General features: G+C 42.5%; 1 protein-coding gene across 2 annotated transcripts in view; it reads right to left on the bottom strand.

Annotated features, from left to right (window-relative positions):
* Nucleotides 1-19,460, bottom strand: part of LOC120036445 (collagen alpha-2(VI) chain-like) — a 33,454-nt gene extending 13,994 nt beyond the window's left edge. For both annotated transcript variants that reach the window (XR_005474506.1, XM_038982883.1), the window contains exons 1-17: nucleotides 19,277-19,460; nucleotides 13,710-13,929; nucleotides 10,348-10,635; nucleotides 9,593-9,756; nucleotides 9,353-9,470; nucleotides 8,815-8,900; nucleotides 8,343-8,363; nucleotides 8,139-8,204; nucleotides 7,959-8,012; nucleotides 7,764-7,808; nucleotides 7,645-7,671; nucleotides 7,529-7,555; nucleotides 7,354-7,398; nucleotides 7,099-7,152; nucleotides 6,583-6,645; nucleotides 5,291-5,353; nucleotides 5,095-5,148 (exon numbers count right to left, since the gene is read on the bottom strand). Coding sequence is in view for 1 of the 2 variants with exons in the window: in XM_038982883.1 (XP_038838811.1) it covers nucleotides 5,095-5,148; nucleotides 5,291-5,353; nucleotides 6,583-6,645; nucleotides 7,099-7,152; nucleotides 7,354-7,398; nucleotides 7,529-7,555; nucleotides 7,645-7,671; nucleotides 7,764-7,808; nucleotides 7,959-8,012; nucleotides 8,139-8,204; nucleotides 8,343-8,363; nucleotides 8,815-8,900; nucleotides 9,353-9,470; nucleotides 9,593-9,756; nucleotides 10,348-10,635; nucleotides 13,710-13,917 (1,383 nt within the window). In the remaining variant the exon portion in view is untranslated. The remainder of the gene's footprint in view (nucleotides 1-5,094; nucleotides 5,149-5,290; nucleotides 5,354-6,582; nucleotides 6,646-7,098; nucleotides 7,153-7,353; nucleotides 7,399-7,528; nucleotides 7,556-7,644; nucleotides 7,672-7,763; nucleotides 7,809-7,958; nucleotides 8,013-8,138; nucleotides 8,205-8,342; nucleotides 8,364-8,814; nucleotides 8,901-9,352; nucleotides 9,471-9,592; nucleotides 9,757-10,347; nucleotides 10,636-13,709; nucleotides 13,930-19,276) is intronic.
* Nucleotides 19,461-23,386: the final 3,926 nt, after the last annotated feature.

The raw sequence follows: 23,386 nt of genomic DNA, 5'->3' as shown, positions 1-23,386 counted from the left end.
TACTGAACTACAGCACTACTGAACTACTGAACTACTGAACTACAGCACTACTGAACTACTGAACTACAGCACTACTGAACTACAGCACTACAGCACTACTGAACTACTGAACTACAGCACTACTGAACTACTGAACTACAGCACTACTGAACTACAGCACTACTGAACTACAGCACTACAGCACTACTGAACTACAGCACTACTGAACTACAGCACTACTGAACTACAGCACTACTGAACTACTGAACTACAGCACTACTGAACTACAGAACTACTGCACTACAGAACTACTGAACTACAGCACTACTGAACTACTGAACTACAGCACTACTGAACTACAGCACTACTGAACTACAGCACTACTGAACTACTGAACTACAGCACTACTGAACTACAGCACTACTGAACTACAGCACTACAGAACTACTGAACTACAGCACTACTGAACTACTGAACTACAGCACTACTGAACTACAGCACTACTGAACTACAGCACTACTGAACTACAGCACTACTGAACTACAGCACTACTGAACTACAGCACTACTGAACTACAGCACTACTGAACTACTAAACTACAGCACTACTGAACTACAGCACTACTGCACTACTGAACTACTGAACTACAGCACTACAGCACTACTGAACTACTGAACTACTGAACTACAGCACTACTGAACTACTGAACTACAGCACTACTGAACTACTGAATTACAGCACTACTGAACTACTGAACTACTGCACTACTGAACTACAGCACTACAGCACTACAGCACTACTGAACTACTGAACTACTGAACTACTGAACTACAGCACTACTGAACTACTGAACTACAGCACTACTGAACTACTGAACTACTGCACTACTGCACTACAGCACTACTGAACTACAGCACTACTGAACTACAGCACTACAGCACTACAGCACTACAGCACTACTGTATTACAGCACTACAGCACTACTGAACTACTGAACTACTGAACTACAGCACTACTGAACTACTGAACTACAGCACTACTGAACTACTGAACTACAGCACTACTGAACTACAGCACTACAGCACTACTGAACTACTGAACTACTGCACTACTGAACTACTGAACTACAGCACTACTGAACTACTGAACTACAGCACTACAGCACTACTGAACTACTGAACTACAGCACTACTGAACTACAGCACTACAGCACTACTGAACTACAGCACTACTGAACTACAGCACTACTGAACTACTGAACTACAGCACTACTGAACTACAGCACTACAGCACTACTGAACTACAGCACTACTGAACTACAGCACTACTGAACTACTGAACTACTGAACTACTGAACTACAGCACTACTGAACTACTGAACTACAGCACTACTGAACTACAGCACTACTGAACTACAGCACTACAGCACTACTGAACTACTGAACTACAGCACTACTGAACTACTGAACTACTGAACTACAGCACTACTGAACTACTGCACTACTGAACTACAGCACTACTGAACTACAGCACTACTGAACTACTGAACTACTGAACTACAGCACTACTGAACTACTGAACTACAGCACTACTGAACTACAGCACTACAGCACTACTGAACTACTGAACTACAGCACTACTGAACTACTGAACTACAGCACTACTGAACTACAGCACTACTGAACTACAGCACTACAGCACTACTGAACTACAGCACTACTGAACTACAGCACTACTGAACTACAGCACTACTGAACTACTGAACTACAGCACTACTGAACTACAGAACTACTGCACTACAGAACTACTGAACTACAGCACTACTGAACTACTGAACTACAGCACTACTGAACTACAGCACTACTGAACTACAGCACTACTGAACTACTGAACTACAGCACTACTGAACTACAGCACTACTGAACTACAGCACTACAGAACTACTGAACTACAGCACTACTGAACTACTGAACTACAGCACTACTGAACTACAGCACTACTGAACTACAGCACTACTGAACTACAGCACTACTGAACTACAGCACTACTGAACTACAGCACTACTGAACTACAGCACTACTGAACTACTAAACTACAGCACTACTGAACTACAGCACTACTGCACTACTGAACTACTGAACTACAGCACTACAGCACTACTGAACTACTGAACTACTGAACTACAGCACTACTGAACTACTGAACTACAGCACTACTGAACTACTGAATTACAGCACTACTGAACTACTGAACTACTGCACTACTGAACTACAGCACTACAGCACTACAGCACTACTGAACTACTGAACTACTGAACTACTGAACTACAGCACTACTGAACTACTGAACTACAGCACTACTGAACTACTGAACTACTGCACTACTGCACTACTGCACTACTGAACTACTGAACTACAGCACTACAGCACTACTGAACTACAGCACTACTGAACTACAGCACTACTAAACTACTAAACTACTAAACTACAGCACTACAGCACTACAGAACTACAGAACTGATAAGGATAGCTGAGAGCCAGGCCTATGTAAGTCTCTTCTAATGATAAGGATAGGCAGGTCAATGTAAGTCTCTTCTAATGATAAGGATAGGCAGGTCTATGTAAGTCTCTTCAAATGATAAGGATAGGCAGGTCTATGTCAGTCTCTTCTAATGATAAGGATAGACAGGTCTATGTAAGTCTCTTCTAATGATAAGGATAGGCAGGTCTATGTAAGTCTCATCCTAATGATAAGGATAGGCAGGTCTATGTAAGTCTCTTCTAATGATAAGGATAGGCAGGTCTATGTAAGTCTCTTCTAATGATAAGGATAGGCAGGTCTATGTAAGTCTCTTCTAATGATAAGGATAGGCAGGTCTATGTAAGTCTCTTCTAATGATAAGGATAGGCAGGTCTATGTAAGTCTCTTCAAATGATAAGGATAGGCAGGTCTATGTCAGTCTCTTCTAATGATAAGGATAGGCAGGTCTATGTAAGTCTCTTCTAATGATAAGGATAGGCAGGTCTATGTAAGTCTCTTCTAATGATAAGGATAGGCAGGTCTATGTAAGTCTCTTCTAATGATAAGGATAGGCAGGTCTATGTAAGTCTCATCCTAATGATAAGGATAGGCAGGTCTATGTAAGTCTCTTCTAATGATAAGGATAGGCAGGTCTATGTAAGTCTCTTCTAATGATAAGGATAGGCAGGTCAATGTAAGTCTCTTCTAATGATAAGGATAGGCAGGTCTATGTAAGTCTCTTCTAATGATAAGGATAGGCAGGTCTATGTAAGTCTCTTCTAATGATAAGGATAGGCAGGTCTATGTAAGTCTCTTCTAATGATAAGGATAGGCAGGTCTATGTAAGTCTCATCCTAATGATAAGGATAGGCAGGTCTATGTAAGTCTCTTCTAATGATAATGATAGGCAGGTCTATGTAAGTCTCTTCTAATGATAAGGATAGGCAGGTCAATGTAAGTCTCTTCTAATGATAAGGATAGGCAGGTCTATGTAAGTCTCTTCTAATGATAAGGATAGGCAGGTCTATGTAAGTCTCTTCTAATGATAAGGATAGGCAGGTCTATGTAAGTCTCTTCTAATGATAAGGATAGGCAGGCCTATGTAAGTCTCTTCTAATGATAAGGATAGGCAGGTCTATGTAAGTCTCTTCTAATGATAAGGATAGGCAGGTCTATGTAAGTCTCTAATGATAAGGATAGGCAGGTCTATGTAAGTCTCTTCAAATGATAAGGATAGGCAGGTCTATGTCAGTCTCTTCTAATGATAAGGATAGGCAGGTCTATGTAAGTCTCTTCTAATGATAAGGATAGGCAGGTCTATGTAAGTCTCTTCTAATGATAAGGATAGGCAGGTCTATGTAAGTCTCTTCTAATGATAAGGATAGGCAGGTCTATGTAAGTCTCATCCTAATGATAAGGATAGGCAGGTCTATGTAAGTCTCTTCTAATGATAAGGATAGGCAGGTCTATGTAAGTCTCTTCTAATGATAAGGATAGGCAGGTCTATGTAAGTCTCTTCTAATGATAAGGATAGGCAGGTCTATGTAAGTCTCTTCTAATGATAAGGATAGGCAGGTCTATGTAAGTCTCTTCTAATGATAAGGATAGGCAGGTCTATGTAAGTCTCATCCTAATGATAAGGATAGGCAGGTCTATGTAAGTCTCTTCTAATGATAAGGATAGGCAGGTCTATGTAAGTCTCTTCTAATGATAAGGATAGGCAGGTCAATGTAAGTCTCTTCTAATGATAAGGATAGGCAGGTCTATGTAAGTCTCTTCTAATGATAAGGATAGGCAGGTCTATGTAAGTCTCTTCTAATGATAAGGATAGGCAGGTCTATGTAAGTCTCTTCTAATGATAAGGATAGGCAGGTCTATGTAAGTCTCATCCTAATGATAAGGATAGGCAGGTCTATGTAAGTCTCTTCTAATGATAAGGATAGGCAGGTCTATGTAAGTCTCTTCTAATGATAAGGATAGGCAGGTCAATGTAAGTCTCTTCTAATGATAAGGATAGGCAGGTCTATGTAAGTCTCTTCTAATGATAAGGATAGGCAGGTCTATGTAAGTCTCTTCTAATGATAAGGATAGGCAGGTCAATGTAAGTCTCTTCTAATGATAAGGATAGGCAGGTCTATGTAAATCTCTTCTAATGATAAGGATAGGCAGGTCTATGTAAGTCTCTTCTAATGATAAGGATAGGCAGGTCTATGTAAGTCTCTTCTAATGATAAGGATAGACAGGTCTATGTAAGTCTCTTCTAATGATAAGGATAGGCAGGTCTATGTAAGTCTCGTCTAATGATAAGGATAGGCAGGTCTATGTAAGTCTCTTCTAATGATAAGGATAGGCAGGTCAATGTAAGTCTCTTCTAATGATAAGGATAGGCAGGTCTATGTAAATCTCTTCTAATGATAAGGATAGGCAGGTCTATGTAAGTCTCTTCTAATGATAAGGATAGGCAGGTCTATGTAAGTCTCTTCAAATGATAAGGATAGGCAGGTCTATGTCAGTCTCTTCTAATGATAAGGATAGACAGGTCTATGTAAGTCTCTTCTAATGATAAGGATAGGCAGGTCTATGTAAGTCACTCACTGGTATTCCCTTCCTTCCTGGTGAGCCTGGAATCCCAGGACTTCCTGGATAACTCTGAAAGGAAGAAGATGAGATGATTTATCAATGTGACAACAAGTGGCTCTTCATGACATCTTCAGAGAGATAATCCTTCTTGAGCTGTGTTATTGTTGCTGTTAGGTCCAGGTTAGAGTGTGTTGTGATGTCGATACTGTACCTGTGGTCCAGCTTCTCCAAGAGGGCCAGTGGGACCTGGTTTTCCGTTATGACCAGGGTCTCCCTAGGAATATCAGCATTCACACATTAAACGCAGGGGTCTATAAAACACTGTACATAAACTAGGTTTAGTTAACCCAGGGGTCTATAAAACACTGTACATAAACTAGGTTTAGTTAACCCAGGGGTCTATTAAACACTGTACATAAACTAGGTTTAGTTAACCCAGGGGTCTATAAAACACTGTACATAAACTAGGTTTAGTTAACCCAGGGGTCTATAAAACACTGTACATAAACTAGGTTTAGTAAACCCAGTGGTCTATTAAACACTGTACATAAACTAGGTTTAGTAAACCCAGTGGTCTATTAAACACTGTAGATAAACTAGGTTTAGTAAACCCAGTGGTCTATAAAACACTGTACATAAACTAGGTTTAGTTAACCCAGTGGTCTATAAAACACTGTACATAAACTAGGTTTAGTTAACCCAGGGGTCTATTAAACACTGTACATAAACTAGGTTTAGTAAACCCAGTGGTCTATAAAACACTGTACATAAACTAGGTTTAGTTAACCCAGTGGTCTATTAAACACTGTACATAAACTAGGTTTAGTTAACCCAGTGGTCTATTAAACACTGTACATAAACTAGGTTTAGTTAACCCAGGGGTCTATTAAACACTGTACATAAACTAGGTTTAGTTAACCCAGGGGTCTATAAAACACTGTACATAAACTAGGTTTAGTTAACCCAGGGGTCTATTAAACACTGTAGATAAACTAGGTTTAGTTAACCCAGGGGTCTATAAAACACTGTACATAAACTAGGTTTAGTTAACGCAGTGGTCTATTAAACACTGTAGATAAACTAGGTTTAGTTAACCCAGTGGTCTATTAAACACTGTACATAAACTAGGTTTAGTTAACCCAGGGGTCTATTAAACACTGTACATAAACTAGGTTTAGTAAACCCAGGGGTCTATTAAACACTGTACATAAACTAGGTTTAGTTAACGCAGTGGTCTATAAAACACTGTACATAAACTAGGTTTAGTTAACCCAGGGGTCTATTAAACACTGTACATAAACTAGGTTTAGTAAACCCAGGGGTCTATTAAACACTGTACATAAACTAGGTTTAGTTAACCCAGGGGTCTATTAAACACTGTACATAAACTAGGTTTAGTTAACCCAGGGGTCTATTAAACACTGTACATAAACTGAGTCTGTAGTTTCTGTAGTACAGGAGTTATTGTAGTAGCCTTGACAGACTGAAGGTTCTCTCAGGTACCTTCTCTCCGTTGTCACCGGGCAGTCCGATATCACCAGCACTTCCTGGATAACCATCTGAGCCCTTTCAAAAAACATCAGAGACAGCTCCTTTTTATCACAACATTTTACTGCATTCATTACTGTGTGTGTGTGTGTGTGTGTGTGTGTGTGTGTGTGTGTGTGTGTGTGTGTGTGTGTGTGTGTGTGTGTGTGTGTGTGTGTGTGTGTGTGTGTGTGTGTGTGTGTGTGTGTGTGTGTGTGTGTGTGTGTGTGTGTGTGTGTGTACTGTATACGTAACATCCTGTAGGACAACGTTTTACTAACCCCTGGGTGTGTGTGTGTGTGTGTGTGTGTGTGTACTGTATACATAACATCCTGTAGGACATCGCTTTACTAACCCCTGTGTGTGTGTGTGTGTGTGTGTGTGTGTGTGTGTGTGTGTGTGTGTGTGTGTGTGTGTGTGTGTGTGTGTGTGTGTGTGTGTGTGTGTGTGTGTGTGTGTACATAACATCCTGTAGGATAACGCTTTACTAACCCTTTCTCCTGGATCTCCTTTACAACCATAAGTTCCGATTCGACCAATTTTACCCTGAGAATTAGAACAGAAAAGATTCCTATTAGTATCAACATGATTTAACACTCCTGTATGGACCCAATAGACCTGTACCAGTGTGACAGGTCGGGGGTCATCTTCATTGAGTTGAAAGCTCGTGTTTCAGTCTCAGGGCTCCCCTTGGCTCCTGTTACAGTTCAAGGGGAAGTGTAGCAGCACCTAGCGATGGTCTCTTACCTTCTGCCCATCCGTTCCATTCCTGCCGTGTCCTCCTGCCACTCCCTGGTGATTGAGAGGTCATTCAGAGTGTGTTAAAGATGAAAGTAAGCATGTCCAGCGAGACGTAACTAAACGGTGTAGGTGTACACACACAGAACGTACTGTATACGTCAGAATCAATCCTGTAGTTTACCTTGGTTCCATCTGATCCAAATTCACCCTGGGGAAAGATGAAATCCATTCATAAAAGCATGTCTCATGTAAGATTTACACATGATAATTACTAGAATAATGTTTAGTTCTTCTTACCTTTTCACCTTTCAGACCAATCGCACCCTAAACAGAAGCAAATAAAAGACAGGTTGAGTCCGGATACACTGTAAGGTGAATATCAGTATTGGTTAGAGAGGATAGCCAGGTATACACACCTTATGACCTGCGGGACCGATTGCACCTTCAATACCAGAGTCCCCCTGTGGCACAAATAATACAAACATTATCATCTACATTCTGTGGAAGAAAATATGTTATTTCAACGGGGGGGGGGGGGGGGGAATTGAAATATATATATAAATGTCTAGGTTCTCTTGTCAGTGTTTCTGTGGTCAGAACACCCAGTCTACCTGTTTGCCCTTGGTCCCTTTAGCGCCAGCGAGTCCAACTCCTCCTTTCGTTCCCTAAAATAAACAGATACATTAAAATAAACAACAAACAACAAACTGTTCGTAAAACAAACATGAATAAACACATTTCATTCTTGTAAAAATATCTCAGATGTTTAACTTCTTAACAAAAGAGCTCACCTTAGGTCCTCTGTTTCCCTTCGGACCTGGGGGGCCTGGAAGCTCCAGACACCGGAGTTTGGAGCACTGGAGTAACGATGGAGTAAATACTTTGTGAACGAAACAGCATTTCACACCAGGAAAATTAAGATCAGTTTGACAGAAAGGTTTAGAAGGGTCACGTTACAGGTTCTGACTCCATCCCTGAGAATAACTCTTAGTTACCTGCAGATAGGCTTGATATTTCTGTAGAGAAGAACAAACAAAAATACTTCAAGATTTTTTTTTGGGGGGGGGGGGACACTGGTACCAAAAATAGAATATTAAATGAAATAACTAGGGCTGTCAGTGTTATGCAGTTAACTCGTTAACTTTGTAATTTCAACACACATTAATCACACTGTATGAAAGCGTTGAAAATACACCTATACAACTCAAATCTACAATGCTACGTAACAAGTTGACTTAGGTTAAATAAAGTGGGATTTCTCAATTATCCTACTTGTAGACAAAATTCAAGATGTCAATATTTTTGTTATGTTTTTTTGAATGAAAAATCTTAAAATTACAGCTCCTTTTGAGCAAATTCGGAATTTGCGATTTAATCGTAAATCGTTTGACAGCCCTAGATATATGGTAATGGAAAATGTTTCAGACATGAATATTCAAAGCTGGATAAAACACTGCATATAATCACCATAGCGTTGATCATTTGGTTGATGGATGATGTGACTATTTTCCCAGTAGGGGCGTCACACGGTGGACTGTGACAGGTTTTACGGTCTGGGTTGAGAGGCAGAAAACAAAAGGACATTTTTCAACATTTATTTTGTTAAGACATTTTTTTCCATTATTTAGTTTCAATCACATTCCAGTTCCCATTTTTGTTCAATGTTTTTGTTTCTATAAATATAATTTATCTTACTTTTGAACTCTAACAACTATGCTAGTTTAAATCAGACCAAAACAACAAACCAAACCAAGAAAATGTAAAGGGATACAGGAAGTGATGCAACCCAGGAGGTAGGTGTCCATTTTCTCAAGATCTCCATAGCTCAAACAATTCCATTATCCACAAAGCAGTCACATGCTAAAAACCCTGGGATCCACCATGCCTCTGGACTATAAATACACAGAGTTAGAATCACATGATCTGTCAATTAACCAATGAAATGAGTTGTTAGGTTAAACACCTGTGACAATTAACCAATGAAATGAGTTGTTAGGTTAAACACCTGTGACATTGACAGCCATGTAGTTGGAGCGGTAGACCCCCGCAGGCGAGCTAGCGATCAGCCCCATCCCTGCTTCCTCCACCATCTTGGAAGCAGCTACTGAGAACAAGCTGATGTGCTGGTCAAATCAAAAACACGATTTCAGGAGATGAACAACAGACACATCACTGATTAAAGGCTAAAAAGGTGAGGTTTTAAAACGTGTTTTAAAAAAAACTGTACTGTGTCTGTCCCTCTTACCTGGTCTCTAGCCCGTTCTGCAGACACCTTGATCCCCCCACAGGGGGCGCCAGTCACATGGCCGTCAGTGACCACCACAGCGAAGCGGACAGAGTTGTGACCCCGGAGGTCGTGGCGCTGCATCTCCTCGGTCATCTTGTCCAGGGCACAGTCAGTGTAGGTACCTCAAATCAAATCAATGTTTATTTGTCATATGCCCAGGATACACATTACAGTACAGATCAATGACATGCTGACTGGCAGGTTCAACACATTACAGTACAGATCAATGACATGATGACTGACAGGTTCTCAACACATTACAGATCAATGACATGCTGACTGGCAGGTTCTCAACACATTACAGATCAATGACATGCTGACTGGCAGGTTCTCAACACATTACAGTACAGATCAATGACATGATGACTGGCAGGTTCTCAACACATTACAGATCAATGACATGCTGACTGGCAGGTTCTCAACACATTACAGTACAGATCAATGACATGCTGACTGGCAGGTTCTCAACACATTACAGATCAATGACATGATGACTGACAGGTTCTCAACACATTACAGATCAATGACATGCTGACTGGCAGGTTCTCAACACATTACAGATCAATGACATGCTGACTGGCAGGTTCTCAACACATTACAGTATAGATCAATACAGATCAATAACATCCCGGAGTCACATATTCAATGGAAGAAAACAATAGAATGTTAGATCCATGAAGAAGAAGCATGCAAATGAGTCTTGAGGGTCTTACCTTTACCCAGGTAAGACTTGAACCAGTCGATAGCATCCATTTTCTTGACAAAGTTGTCTCTGCTGGTGATCTCACTGATGAGCTCCTGTGTCTGGGAGAAGTGGAGTCCCCCCAGGAACCAGCTGATCTTCACCTGTCTGTTGTACACCTCCTCCCGGAGCCTCAGGGCAAACTCCCTCGTCCAATCTGCCACCTTCTTCACCAGGCTTCCCGGAGGGGGCTGCTGCAGGGCGATGCTCTCAGAGGAGTCCATCACGAAGTACAGGTCAATGGGACACTCAATCACTTCTACAGGAAGACAGAGGACATCATATTATCTGTGTCCCAAATGGCACCCTATTCACTACATAGTGCACCGCTTTTGAAGTACAGGTCAATGGGACACTCATTCACTTCTACAGGAAGACAGAGGACATCTACGTCCTGTATATAGCCATGTTATTACCTGGTACTTCCTGTATATAGCCATGTTATTACCTGGTACTCCCTGTATATAGCCATGTTATTGCCTGGTACTTCCTGTATATAGCCATGTTATTACCTGGTACTTCCTGTATATAGCCATGTTATTACCTGGTACTCCCTGTATATAGCCATGTTATTACCTGGTACTCCCTGTATATAGCCATGTTATTACCTGGTACTCCCTGTATATAGCCATGTTATTACCTGGTACTCCCTATATATAGCCATGTTATTACCTGGTACTCCCTGTATATAGCCATGTTATTACCTGGTACTCCCTGTATATAACCATGTTATTACCTGGTACTCCCTGTATATAGCCATGTTATTACCTGGTACTCCCTGTATATAACCATGTTATTACCTGGTACTCCCTGTATATAACCATGTTATTACCTGGTACTCCCTGTATATAGCCATGTTATTTCCTGGTACTCCCTGTATATAGCCATGTTATTACCTGATACTCCCTGTATATAGCCATGTTATTACCTGGTACTCCCTGTATATAGCCATGTTATTACCTGCTACTCCCTGTATATAACCATGTTATTACCTGGTACTCCCTGTATATAGCCATGTTATTACCTGGTACTCCCTGTATATAACCATGTTATTACCTGGTACTCCCTGTATATAGCCATGTTATTACCTGGTACTCCCTGTATATAGCCATGTTATTACCTGGTACTCCCTGTATATAGCCATGTTATTACCTGGTACTCCCTGTATATAGCCATGTTATTGCCTGGTACTCCCTGTATATAGCCATGTTATTACCTGGTACTCCCTGTATATAGCCATGTTATTACCTGGTACTCCCTGTATATAGCCATGTTATTACCTGCTACTCCCTGTATATAGCCATGTTATTACCTGGTACTCCCTGTATATAGCCATGTTATTGCCTGGTACTCCCTGTATATAGCCATGTTATTACCTGGTACTCCCTGTATATAGCCATGTTATTACCTGGTACTCCCTGTATATAGCCATGTTATTACCTGGTACTCCCTGTATATAACCATGTTATTACCTGGTACCCCTGTATATAACCATGTTATTACCTGGTACTCCCTGTATATAGCCATGTTATTACCTGGTACTTCCTGTATATAGCCATGTTATTACCTGGTACTTCCTGTATATAGCCATGTTATTACCTGGTACTCCCTGTATATAACCATGTTATTACCTGGTACCCCTGTATATAACCATGTTATTACCTGGTACTCCCTGTATATAGCCATGTTATTACCTGGTACTTCCTGTATATAGCCATGTTATTACCTGGTACTCCCTGTATATAGCCATGTTATTACCTGGTACTTCCTGTATATAGCCATGTTATTACCTGGTACTTCCTGTATATAGCCATGTTATTACCTGGTACTCCCTGTATATAGCCATGTTATTACCTGGTCATAGACAGGGCTCTAAAAGACTTACCATCACAGGGGGGTAGAGGATGGTCATAGACAGGGCTCTAAAAGACTCACCATCACAGGGGGGTGGAGGATGGTCATAGACAGGGCTCTAAAAGACTCACCATCACAGGGGGGTGGAGGATGGTCATAGACAGGGCTCTAAAAGACTTACCATCACAGGGGGGTGGAGGATGGTCATAGACAGGGCTCTAAAAGACTTACCATCACAGGGGGGTGGAGGATGGTCATAGACAGGGCTCTAAAAGACTTACCATCACAGGGGGATGGAGGATGGTCATAGACAGGGCTCTAAAAGACTCACCATCACAGGGGGATGGAGGATGGTCATAGACAGGGCTCTAAAAGACTCACCATCACAGGGGGATGGAGGAGGGGGTGGAGGATGGTCATAGACAGGGCTCTAAAAGACTCACCATCACAGGGGGGTGGAGGATGGTCATAGACAGGGCTCTAAAAGACTCACCATCACAGGGGGGTGGAGGATGGTCATAGACAGGGCTCTAAAAGACTCACCATCACAGGGGGATGGAGGATGGTCATAGACAGGGCTCTAAAAGACTCACCATCACAGGGGGGTAGAGGATGGTCATAGACAGGGCTCTAAAAGACTTACCATCACAGGGGGATGGAGGATGGTCATAGACAGGGCTCTAAAAGACTCACCATCACAGGGGGATGGAGGATGGTCATAGACAGGGCTCTAAAAGACTCACCATCACAGGGGGATGGAGGAGGGGGTGTAGGATGGTCATAGACAGGGCTCTAAAAGACTTACCATCACAGGGGGGTGGAGGATGGTCATAGACAGGGCTCTAAAAGACTTACCATCACAGGGGGGTGGAGGATGGTCATAGACAGGGCTCTAAAAGACTTACCATCACAGGGGGATGGAGGATGGTCATAGACAGGGCTCTAAAAGACTCACCATCACAGGGGGATGGAGGATGGTCATAGACAGGGCTCTAAAAGACTCACCATCACAGGGGGATGGAGGAGGGGGTGTAGGATGGTCATAGACAGGGCTCTAAAAGACTCACCATCACAGGGGGGTGGAGGATGGTCATAGACAGGGCTCTAAAAGACTCACCATCACAGGGGGATGGAGGATGGTCATAGACAGAGCTCTAAAAGACTCACCATCACAGGGGGATGGAGGATGGTCATAGACAGGGCTCTAAAAGACTTACCATCACAGGGGGGTAGAGGATGGTCATAGACAGGGCTCTAAAAGACTTACCATCACAGGGGGGTAGAGGATGGTCATAGACAGGGCTCTAAAAGACTCACCATCACAGGGGGGTAGAGGATGGTCATAGACAGGGCTCTAAAAGACTCACCATCACAGGGGGATGGAGGATGGTCATAGACAGGGCTCTAAAAGACTCACCATCACAGGGGGATGGAGGAGGGGGTGTAGGATGGTCATAGACAGGGCTCTAAAAGACTCACCATCACAGGGGGATGGAGGAGGGGGTGTAGGATGGACATCTTCGTGGGTCCAATAGCGTATGATGGTGATGATTTCTGTGTGATTGTGAGTGTGGGGTCCTGATCCTTTGTGAAGTTCTGGATCATTATGTGGGTCTAGTCTTCCAGGTTGTTGTGAAAGGGTTGCTGCAAGGCAGCACATTAATACAGCCACTGATTTCATAGCCATGTTCCTCCAGGCCTGGAGAAGGAGATAATAGAAAGGGATGTTAGTTAAGACACAGTAATGTTAAGACACAGATGCAAAGCTGTTAACACTTTTGTGGTTACTACATTATTCCATATGTGTTATTTCATAGTGTCTATAACATAGTGTATAACATAGGACATAGTGTCTATAATACTAATATTAGGGGTTCTTCGACATAGAAGATCATAGGAAATCCCAGGTCATAGTGTCTGTTGTGATGTCTTCACTATTACTCTACAATGTAGAAAATAGTAAAAATAAAGAAAAACCCTTGAATGAGTAGGTGTGTCCAAACTTTTGACTGGTACTGCAAGTATTCAGACCCTTTGCTATGAGACTCGAAATTAATTGAGCTCAGGTGCATCCTGTTTCCATTGATCATACTGGAGATGTTTTTATAACTTGATTGGAGTCCACTTGTGGTAAATTCAATTGATTGGACATGATTTGGAAAGGAACACACCTGTCTATATGAGGTCCCACAGTTGACAGTGCACGTCAGAGCAAAAATCAAGCCATGAGGTCGAAGGAATTGTCCGTAGAGCTCAGAGACAAGATTGTGTCGAGGCTGGGGAAGGGTACCAAAAAATGTCAGCCGCATTGAAGGTCCCCAAGAACACAGTGGCCTCCATCATTTTTAAATGGATGAAGTTTGGAACCACGAAGACTCTTCCTAGAGTTGTCTGCTCGGCCAAACTGGGCAATCGGGGGAGAAGGGCCTTGGTCAGGGAGGTGACCAAGAACCTGATGGTCACTCTGACAGAGTTCTAGAGTTCCTCTGTGGAGATGGGAGAACCTTCCAGAAGTACAACCATCTCTGCAGCACTCCACCAATCAGGCCTTTATGGTAGAGTGGCCAGACGGAAGCTACTCCTCAGTAAAACACACATGACAGTCTACTTGGAGTTTGCCAAAAGGCACCTAAAGGACTCTCAGACCATGAGAAAGAAGATTCTCTAGTCTGATGAACCAACACTGAAATCTTTGGCCTGAATGCCAAACGCCACATCTGGAGGAGACCCGGCACCATCCCTACGGTGAAGCATGGTGGTGGAAGCATCATGCTGTGGGGATGTTTTTCAGCGGCAGGGACTGGGAAACTAGTCAGGATCGAGGGAAAAATGAATGGAGCAAAGTACAGAGAGATCCTTGATGAAAACCTGCTCCAGAGCGCTCAGAACCTCAGATTGGGGCAAAGGTTCATGTTCCAGCAGGACAATGACCCTAAGCACACAGCCAAGACAACACAGGAGTGGCTTTGGGACAAGTCTCTGAATGTCCTTGAGTGGTCCAGCCAGAGCCCGAACTTGAACCTGATCGAACATCTCTGGAGACCTGAAAATAGCTGTGCAGCAACACTCCCCATCCGACCTGACAGAGCTTGAGAGGATCTGCAGAGAAGAATGTGAGAAACTCCCCAAATACAGGTGTGCCAAGCTTGTATCGTCACACCCAAGAAGACTCGAGGAAGCAATTACTGCCTTACAGCGGCAGCGTAGCCTAGTAGTTAGAGTGTTGGGCCAGTAACCGAAAGGTTGCAAGATCAAATCCCTGAGCTGACAAGGTAAAAATCTGTCGTTCTGCCCCTGAACAAGGCAGTTAACCCACTGTTCCCCGGTAGGCCGTCATTGTAAATAAGAATTTGTTCTTAACTGACTCGCCTAGTTATATCAAAAAACTGCCAAAGGGGTTTCAACTGAGTAAAGGGTCTGAATACTTGTGTAAATTTGCAAAATAAAAATAAATAAAAATAATGCTTTGTCATTATGGGATATTATGTGTAGATTGATGAGGGATTATTTTTAAATACATTTTTAAATAAGGCTGTAACGTAACAAAATGTGGAAAAAGTCAAGGGTTCTGAAAACTTTCCGAATGCACTGTATGTAGAGACAGGATTGTTTGAGCTACAAACTATTATGACCCATCTATGAAAAGCTGAGACTCTCACAAACACCTACAGTACATGACATTTCTGCTCTATGACCCTCACAAGCCACCGTATAGTTGTTAGAAGGTAAGGGGTTCCTCTATATAGACCATAGGAGATCCCAGGACATAGTGTCTATAATACTGTAAGGGGTTCTTCTACATAGTAAATCCCAGGACATAGTGTCTATAATACTGTAATAAGCTCACATAGTTGCTGTCACAAACTCCAAACTCCACAGTTGTCACTGACTAGTTAGATATTCATTTCCCACTCAGCAAACGCTTTCTGTACTTACAACATTCTAATACATTCATGATCAGGGACCTTGTTTTCATTATTGACGTTTGTCAATAAGTCTCGTGAGTTTAGGGGTTAATGCAACTGTTTATGTCAAATGGTGTTGTGTTCTACTTGTAGCCCTGGTCGGGTTTAAGGTTAGGGTTAGGGCTGAGTTAAGATATAGGATAAGATTAGGGTTAAGATAAGGATTAAGGTTAGGGTTAAGATAAGGGTTAGGGAAGAGGCTAAAATAAGGGTTAAGATTGGGGTTCGTGGATAATTAGTTGAAATGTTGGAATCTATGGACTCCCGTATCTTAACCCTTATCCTAACCCTACCCTAACCTTAATCCTTATCTTAACCCTTATCCTAACCCTACCCTAACCCTTATCCTAACCCTACCCTAACCCTAACCTTAATCCTTATCCTAACCCTAGGGCTCCCGAGTGGCACAATGGTCTAAGGCACTGCATCTCAGTGCTTGAGGCGTCACTATAGACACAACCACAACCGGCCGGGATTGGGAGTCCAATAGGGCAGCACACAATTGGCCCAGTATCATCCGGGTTTGGCCGGGGTAGGCCGTCATTGTAAATAAGAATTTGTTCTTAACTAACTTTCCTAGTTAAGTAAAGGTAAAATATATATAAAAAAAATCTTCAAACCATCTATTTGGGACTATCCAAATAAAGTGTTAGCGAGATGACGGGATGTTATTTACGTCAGCCCTCTGTTCTCTGAGTTGCCTCCAGAGAAATGACACCCTGAGTCTAAACAGGAGAGCACTATGGCTTTGTCCCAAACCCTATACAAGTGCACTACTTTAGACCAGGGCCCATAGGGCTCTATGGAACAGGGTGCCATTTGGGACATATAAATAGATCCCTCCAGTTTAGACCAATGATGTGTTTGTATAGTGTACATGTTTTAGACTCAGTGTACACTAGTAGTATACTATCTCGTCAAAAGTAGTGCACTATATAGGAAGTAGGGTGTCATTTAGGACACAGATATGAGGAAAGGACATTTCTCCAAACAGATAACCACTGTCAAAGCTAACGATTCTGTACATTAAACATGACATCTTTACAACTATACAATTGTTATGACATAGTTAGAGACTTGTTGTGTAGCCTAAGAACAAACTGAGATGTATCCTGTAGAATCTGCAGTAGCATCTGTTTAAAAGACAGTTTAAAAGACAGAACCCTAAATGAGATGTATACTGTAGAATCTGCAGTAGCATCAGTTTAAAAGACAGAACCCTAAATGAGATGTATACTGTAGAATCTGCAGTAGTCTCTGTTTAAAAGACAGAACCCTAAATGAGATGTATACTGTAGAATCTGCAGTAGCATCTGTTTAAAAGACAGAGCCCTAAATGAGATGTATACTGTAGAATCTGCAGTAGCATCAGTTTAAAAGACAGAGCCCTAAATGAGATGTATACTGTAGAATCTGCAGTAGCATCTGTTTAAAAGACAGAACCCTAAATGAGATGTATACTGTAGAATCTGCAGTAGCATCTGTTTAAAAGACAGAGCCCTAAATGAGATGTATACTGTAGAATCTGCAGTAGTCTCTGTTTAAAAGACAGAACCCTAAATGATATGTATACTGTAGAATCTGCAGTAGCATCTGTTTAAAAGACAGAGCCCTAAATGAGATGTATACTGTAGAATCTGCAGTAGCATCTGTTTAAAAGACAGAACCCTAAATGAGATGTATCCTGTAGAATCTGCAGTAGTCTCTGTTTAAAAGACAGAACCCTAAATGAGATGTATACTGTAGAATCTGCAGTAGTCTCTGTTTAAAAGACAGAACCCTAAATGAGATGTATACTGTAGAATCTGCAGTAGCATCTGTTTAAAAGACAGAGCCCTAAATGAGATGTATACTGTAGAATCTGCAGTAGCATCTGTTTAAAAGACAGAACCCTAAATGAGATGTATACTGTAGAATCTGCAGTAGCATCTGTTTAAAAGACAGAACCCTAAATGAGATGTATCCTGTAGAATCTGCAGTAGTCTCTGTTTAAAAGACAGAACCCTAAATGAGATGTATACTGTAGAATCTGCAGTAGCATCTGTTTAAAAGACAGAACCCTAAATGAGATGTATACTGTAGAATCTGCAGTAGCATCTGTTTAAAAGACAGAGCCCTAAATGAGATGTATACTGTAGAATCTGCAGTAGCATCTGTTTAAAAGACAGAACCCTAAATGAGATGTATCCTGTAGAATCTGCAGTAGCATCAGTTTAAAAGACAGAATCCTAAATGAGATGTATACTGTAGAATCTGCAGTAGCATCAGTTTAAAAGACAGAACCCTAAATGAGATGTATACTGTAGAATCTGCAGTAGCATCTGTTTAAAAGACAGAGCCCTAAATGAGATGTATACTGTAGAATCTGCAGTAGCATCTGTTTAAAAGACAGAACCCTAAATGAGATGTATACTGTAGAATCTGCAGTAGCATCAGTTTAAAAGACAGAGCCCTAAATGAGATGTATACTGTAGAATCTGCAGTAGTCTCTGTTTAAAAGACAGAACCCTAAATGAGATGTATCCTGTAGAATCTGCAGTAGCATCAGTTTAAAAGACAGAATCCTAAATGAGATGTATACTGTAGAATCTGCAGTAGCATCAGTTTAAAAGACAGAGCCCTAAATGAGATGTATACTACCTTGAGTTTACGGTTAGTTACTTAATCACTCTAGTATCACATTATTGTTGATTGATCGATTAATTCAGTATGCCTGGGAAATCAACTTTAAGTTGTATGACCAATAAGTGAGCCTACTTCTAAGTGCATGCCAATGTATGGCTGTAGTTAATCAATTAATTGAATGTGCTCTACATCAAAATGATAGTCTACACCATGTTATTTATGCTAGATGCTTTTATCCTACGTGACTAACAGTCATGTGTGTTTGTATGGATGGCCTCAATGTTAAGTTTAAATCAACATACAGTACTTTCCATATACACAGCACTACTACTGATAAGTCCCGTTGGAAAAGACTTTCTGAATGTGACGGCAGCAACAGTAACAAACATGTAAGAGCCTTCGACACGTTCACAAAACTTGATTGTGAAAATCCATAAAAATTTCAAATACACTCACCCCAAATAATCGTCAAAGACCCAAAACCACTCCGGCCACACAAGTGGATTTACATCGAATTCCACCTAAGACGAACCAGAGGACAGCCTAGCACCAAAGAATCCTACTGTATCTGCAAACACACACACACAGTTTATATGGGTGTCAATCTGGGGTCAGATATCTTCCATCTGGGTATGCTGACGGGTCTGGGCTGTGGTCCACAGTCTAGGAGGCAGAGGATGAGATGAAAATAGCTGAGATGAGTTCATGAACTGGGCTGTGCTGAAGTCTGTGCTGTAGTCATGAGCAGGGCTAGGAGCGTAGAGATGCTTTAACCCAGCAAACTGGGAACATTCCCAGAACAAGAAGAATAAGATTCCCATTAAGTTCAAATCAGGTTTTTATCTGACATTAGGATGATTAAAAAAAAATCATTTTCTCCCAATTAAAAAAATGAAATGTCTTTGGAAGGTTCTCTTAACGTTCACAAAAATGTTCCCAGCAAAACAAAAAGTTCACAGAACATTCGTTTAGTTTGAGGCAAATGTTCTCGTGCTGATGACTACACAATGTTTGTATAAAACAGTCAGCTGATGTTACCAAGAACACCCGTTTGGCTGTTCTTTCCAGGTTCCCAGAATGCTTCATCAGGTTGTGGCAACCGTCTGGTGAGGACATTGTGGTGACATCACAAAAGACACGTTATCAAAACACAGTCCAGCTGTGATGATGATTATTCAATGCTTCTTTTAGGCTGCAACAAATATTCAGCCGGGATGTTGCAAGGATATTCTTGTGAAATGTACCTATTGTACTTAAAAGAGGTTGAGATTGGTCAAGAGATGGCGGAGTTATTGATAAAACAAGAAATCTGGTTTTACGTGTCCATTTAAATTGTTCATAAATCCACTCCACAATGGCTTATCAACTTGAAACTGTTTAGGGTCATCAAAGCCATGCCCATGATAACCCATGTTACCGTAGCTACCTCAGTCATTATTTCAAATAATTTTGGTAAATTCATAGCAATTGCTAGCTAGCAGAAATGTAGATAGCTAACAGGCTCAGCTAAATACAAATCCCCCTAGATACAACCATATCTCATAGTCACGTCATGAGATTTGCAAATGAAAGAGGAATATAATAATAGGAATTGAATGGAGTTTACCATCTTCTCATTTAGAGTGTTTGGTGCCCCACAGAACTGCCCTTATCTAGATGATGTACAAAGGCATTTCCTAACAGACCTGCTAACTTTCTTTGTTGTTACTTTTAAGGTTGGAACCAACATGCAGTATCTCCAGCAGGAAGAGAGGCAAGAACCATTTGTCCACTTATGACAAAACACTCTTTTTGGGACTTATGACTGACACATGTGGTCATGTGAATTAGATGTACTGTTGTTGCCATCTTTACTGATATGGTAGCTAATGCTAGCTAAACAAACACTAACTATATGGTAGCTAATGCTAGCTAAACAAACACTAACTATATGTAGCTAATGCTAGCTAAACAAACACTAACTATATGGTAGCTAATGCTAGCTAAACAAACACTAACTATATGGTAGCTAATGCTAGCTAAACAAACACTAACTATAGGGTAGCTAATGCTAGCTAAACAAACACTAACTATAGGGTAGCTAATGCTAGCTAAACAAACACTAACTATAGGGTAGCTAATGCTAGCTAAACAAACACTAAGTGTATGGTAGCTAGCTGTTAGCTATCTAGTTACATTGAAATGGGATTGTAATATATTTAAGAATATGTGAAAGTGTTTGCTGTTGTCATAATATAGGGTGTCCACCCACTCTGGGTGGGTGACAATGTGCTTTGGTGATGAAATTTTAAAGACATTTTACCGAGACAAATTTGATCATGAATGTTCTAAATTGTTCAGTGGGGTCTTTCTGTAACATTTTGTAACCTAATACATCCCATAATAAGCACAGAGCTCTGTTGACATTGCAGTTCAGGTTTCTCATAACTTTTGAGTATTTTACGTTTTGTGTTCATCGTATTCAAAAGTTGTTTCCCACGGGTCGTAAAAAGCAAAATAAGAATAACGAGCTGAATTAAACGTAGAAGGCTTTGAAAATGAAACGCTTGATATTCACTCAGTGCTCTGTTGTCATTACACAGAGATAAGCTTGTTTTTGGACAGGAATTTAGAATATGAGAAGGGTATATTATAATATGAAAATATTACGTCATGTCTCAAAATTGATATCCATCTTATCTCTATATTGTTTTATGTCCTGCAGATTTGAGAAGAAAGACGGCAAGTTCAACAGGAAAGTGAGCCTGTCAGGTAGCCAGTAGCCTTCATTCTCTCATAGAATCCAGCCTAGCTGACATGATGCAATTTCTACAGATATTTGACCATTTTCTTTCTCTGGTCTCAATTGATTTAGTCACCCTCGTTTTGGCCGTCCGACAAGTGAAAAAACTCAAGTAACTTTTGAACGGATTATGATTCAGACATGAGGATTGGACTGTTGGGAGGCTGCATCCAGGGGAGGTGAAGGCCTTGATGGAGGCTGCATCCAGGGGAGGTGAAGACCTTGATGGAGGCTGCATCCAGGGGAGGTGAAGACCTTGATGGAGGCTGCATCCAGGGGAGGTGAAGGCCTTGATGGAGGCTGCATCCAGGGGAGGTGAAGGCCTTGATGGAGGCTGCATCCAGGGGAGGTGAAGACCTTGATGGAGGCTGCATCCAGGGGAGGTGAAGACCTTGATGGAGGCTGCATCCAGGGGAGGTGAAGGCCTTGATGGAGGCTGCATCCAGGGGAGGTGAAGACCTTGATGGAGGCTGCATCCAGGGGAGGTGGAGGCCTTGATGGAGGCTGCATCCAGGGGTGGTGAAGGCCTTGATGGAGGCTGCATCCAAGAGAGGTGGTGAAGGCCTTGATGGAGGCTGCATCCAAGAGAGGTGGTGAAGACCTTGATGGAGGCTGCATCCAAGAGAGGTGGTGAAGGCCTTGATGGAGGCTGCATCCAGGGGAGGTGAAGGCCTTGATGGAGGCTGCATCCAGGGGAGGTGAAGGCCTTGGAGGCTGCATCCAGGGGAGGTGGAGGCCTTGATGGAGGCTGCATCCAGGGGAGGTGAAGACCTTGATGGAGGCTGCATCCAGGGGAGGTGAAGGCCTTGATGGAGGCTGCATCCAGGGGAGGTGAAGACCTTGATGGAGGCTGCATCCAGGGGTGGTGAAGACCTTGATGGAGGCTGCATCCAGGGGAGGTGGAGGCCTTGATGGAGGCTGCATCCAGGGGAGGTGAAGGCCTTGATGGAGGCTGCATCCAGGGGAGGTGAAGGCCTTGGAGGCTGCATCCAGGGGTGGAGGTGAAGACCTTGATGGAGGCTGCATCCAGGGGAGGTGAAGACCTTGATGGAGGCTGCATCCAGGGGAGGTGAAGACCTTGATGGAGGCTGCATCCAGGGGAGGTGAAGACCTTGATGGAGGCTGCATCCAGGGGAGGTGAAGACCTTGATGGAGGCTGCATCCAGGGGAGGTGAAGGCCTTGATGGAGGCTGCATCCAGGGGAGGTGGAGGCCTTGATGGAGGCTGCATCCAGGGGAGGTGGTGAAGGCCTTGATGGAGGCTGCATCCAGGGGTGGTGGAGACCTTGATGGAGGCTGCATCCAGGGGTGGTGGAGACCTTGATGGAGGCTGCATCCAGGGGTGGTGAAGGCCTTGATGGAGGTTGCATCCAGGGGAGGTGAAGACCTTGATGGAGGCTGCATCCAGGGGAGGTGAAGACCTTGATGGAGGCTGCATCCAGGGGAGGTGAAGACCTTGATGGAGGCTGCATCCAGGGGAGGTGAAGGCCTTGGAGGCTGCATCCAGGGGAGGTGAAGGCCTTGATGGAGGATGCTGGCTCTCCCCCACCAGTGTGTTGATGCCACTGCGCCTCCATCTTGGCTCTCCCCCACCAGTGTTTTGATGCCACTGCGCCTCCATCTTGGCTCTCCCCCACCAGTGTTTTGATGCCACCGTGCCTCCATCTTGGCTCTCCCCCACCAGTGTGTTGATGCCACCGTGCCTCCATCTTGGCTCTCCCCCACCAGTGTGTTGATGCCACCGCGCCTCCATCTTGGCTCTCCCCCACCAGTGTGTTGATGCCA

Source organism: Salvelinus namaycush, unplaced genomic scaffold (genome assembly GCF_016432855.1).
Source record: "Salvelinus namaycush isolate Seneca unplaced genomic scaffold, SaNama_1.0 Scaffold133, whole genome shotgun sequence".
Classification (NCBI taxonomy): domain Eukaryota; kingdom Metazoa; phylum Chordata; class Actinopteri; order Salmoniformes; family Salmonidae; genus Salvelinus; species Salvelinus namaycush.
This window is presented reverse-complemented; position numbering and strand designations above follow the sequence as displayed.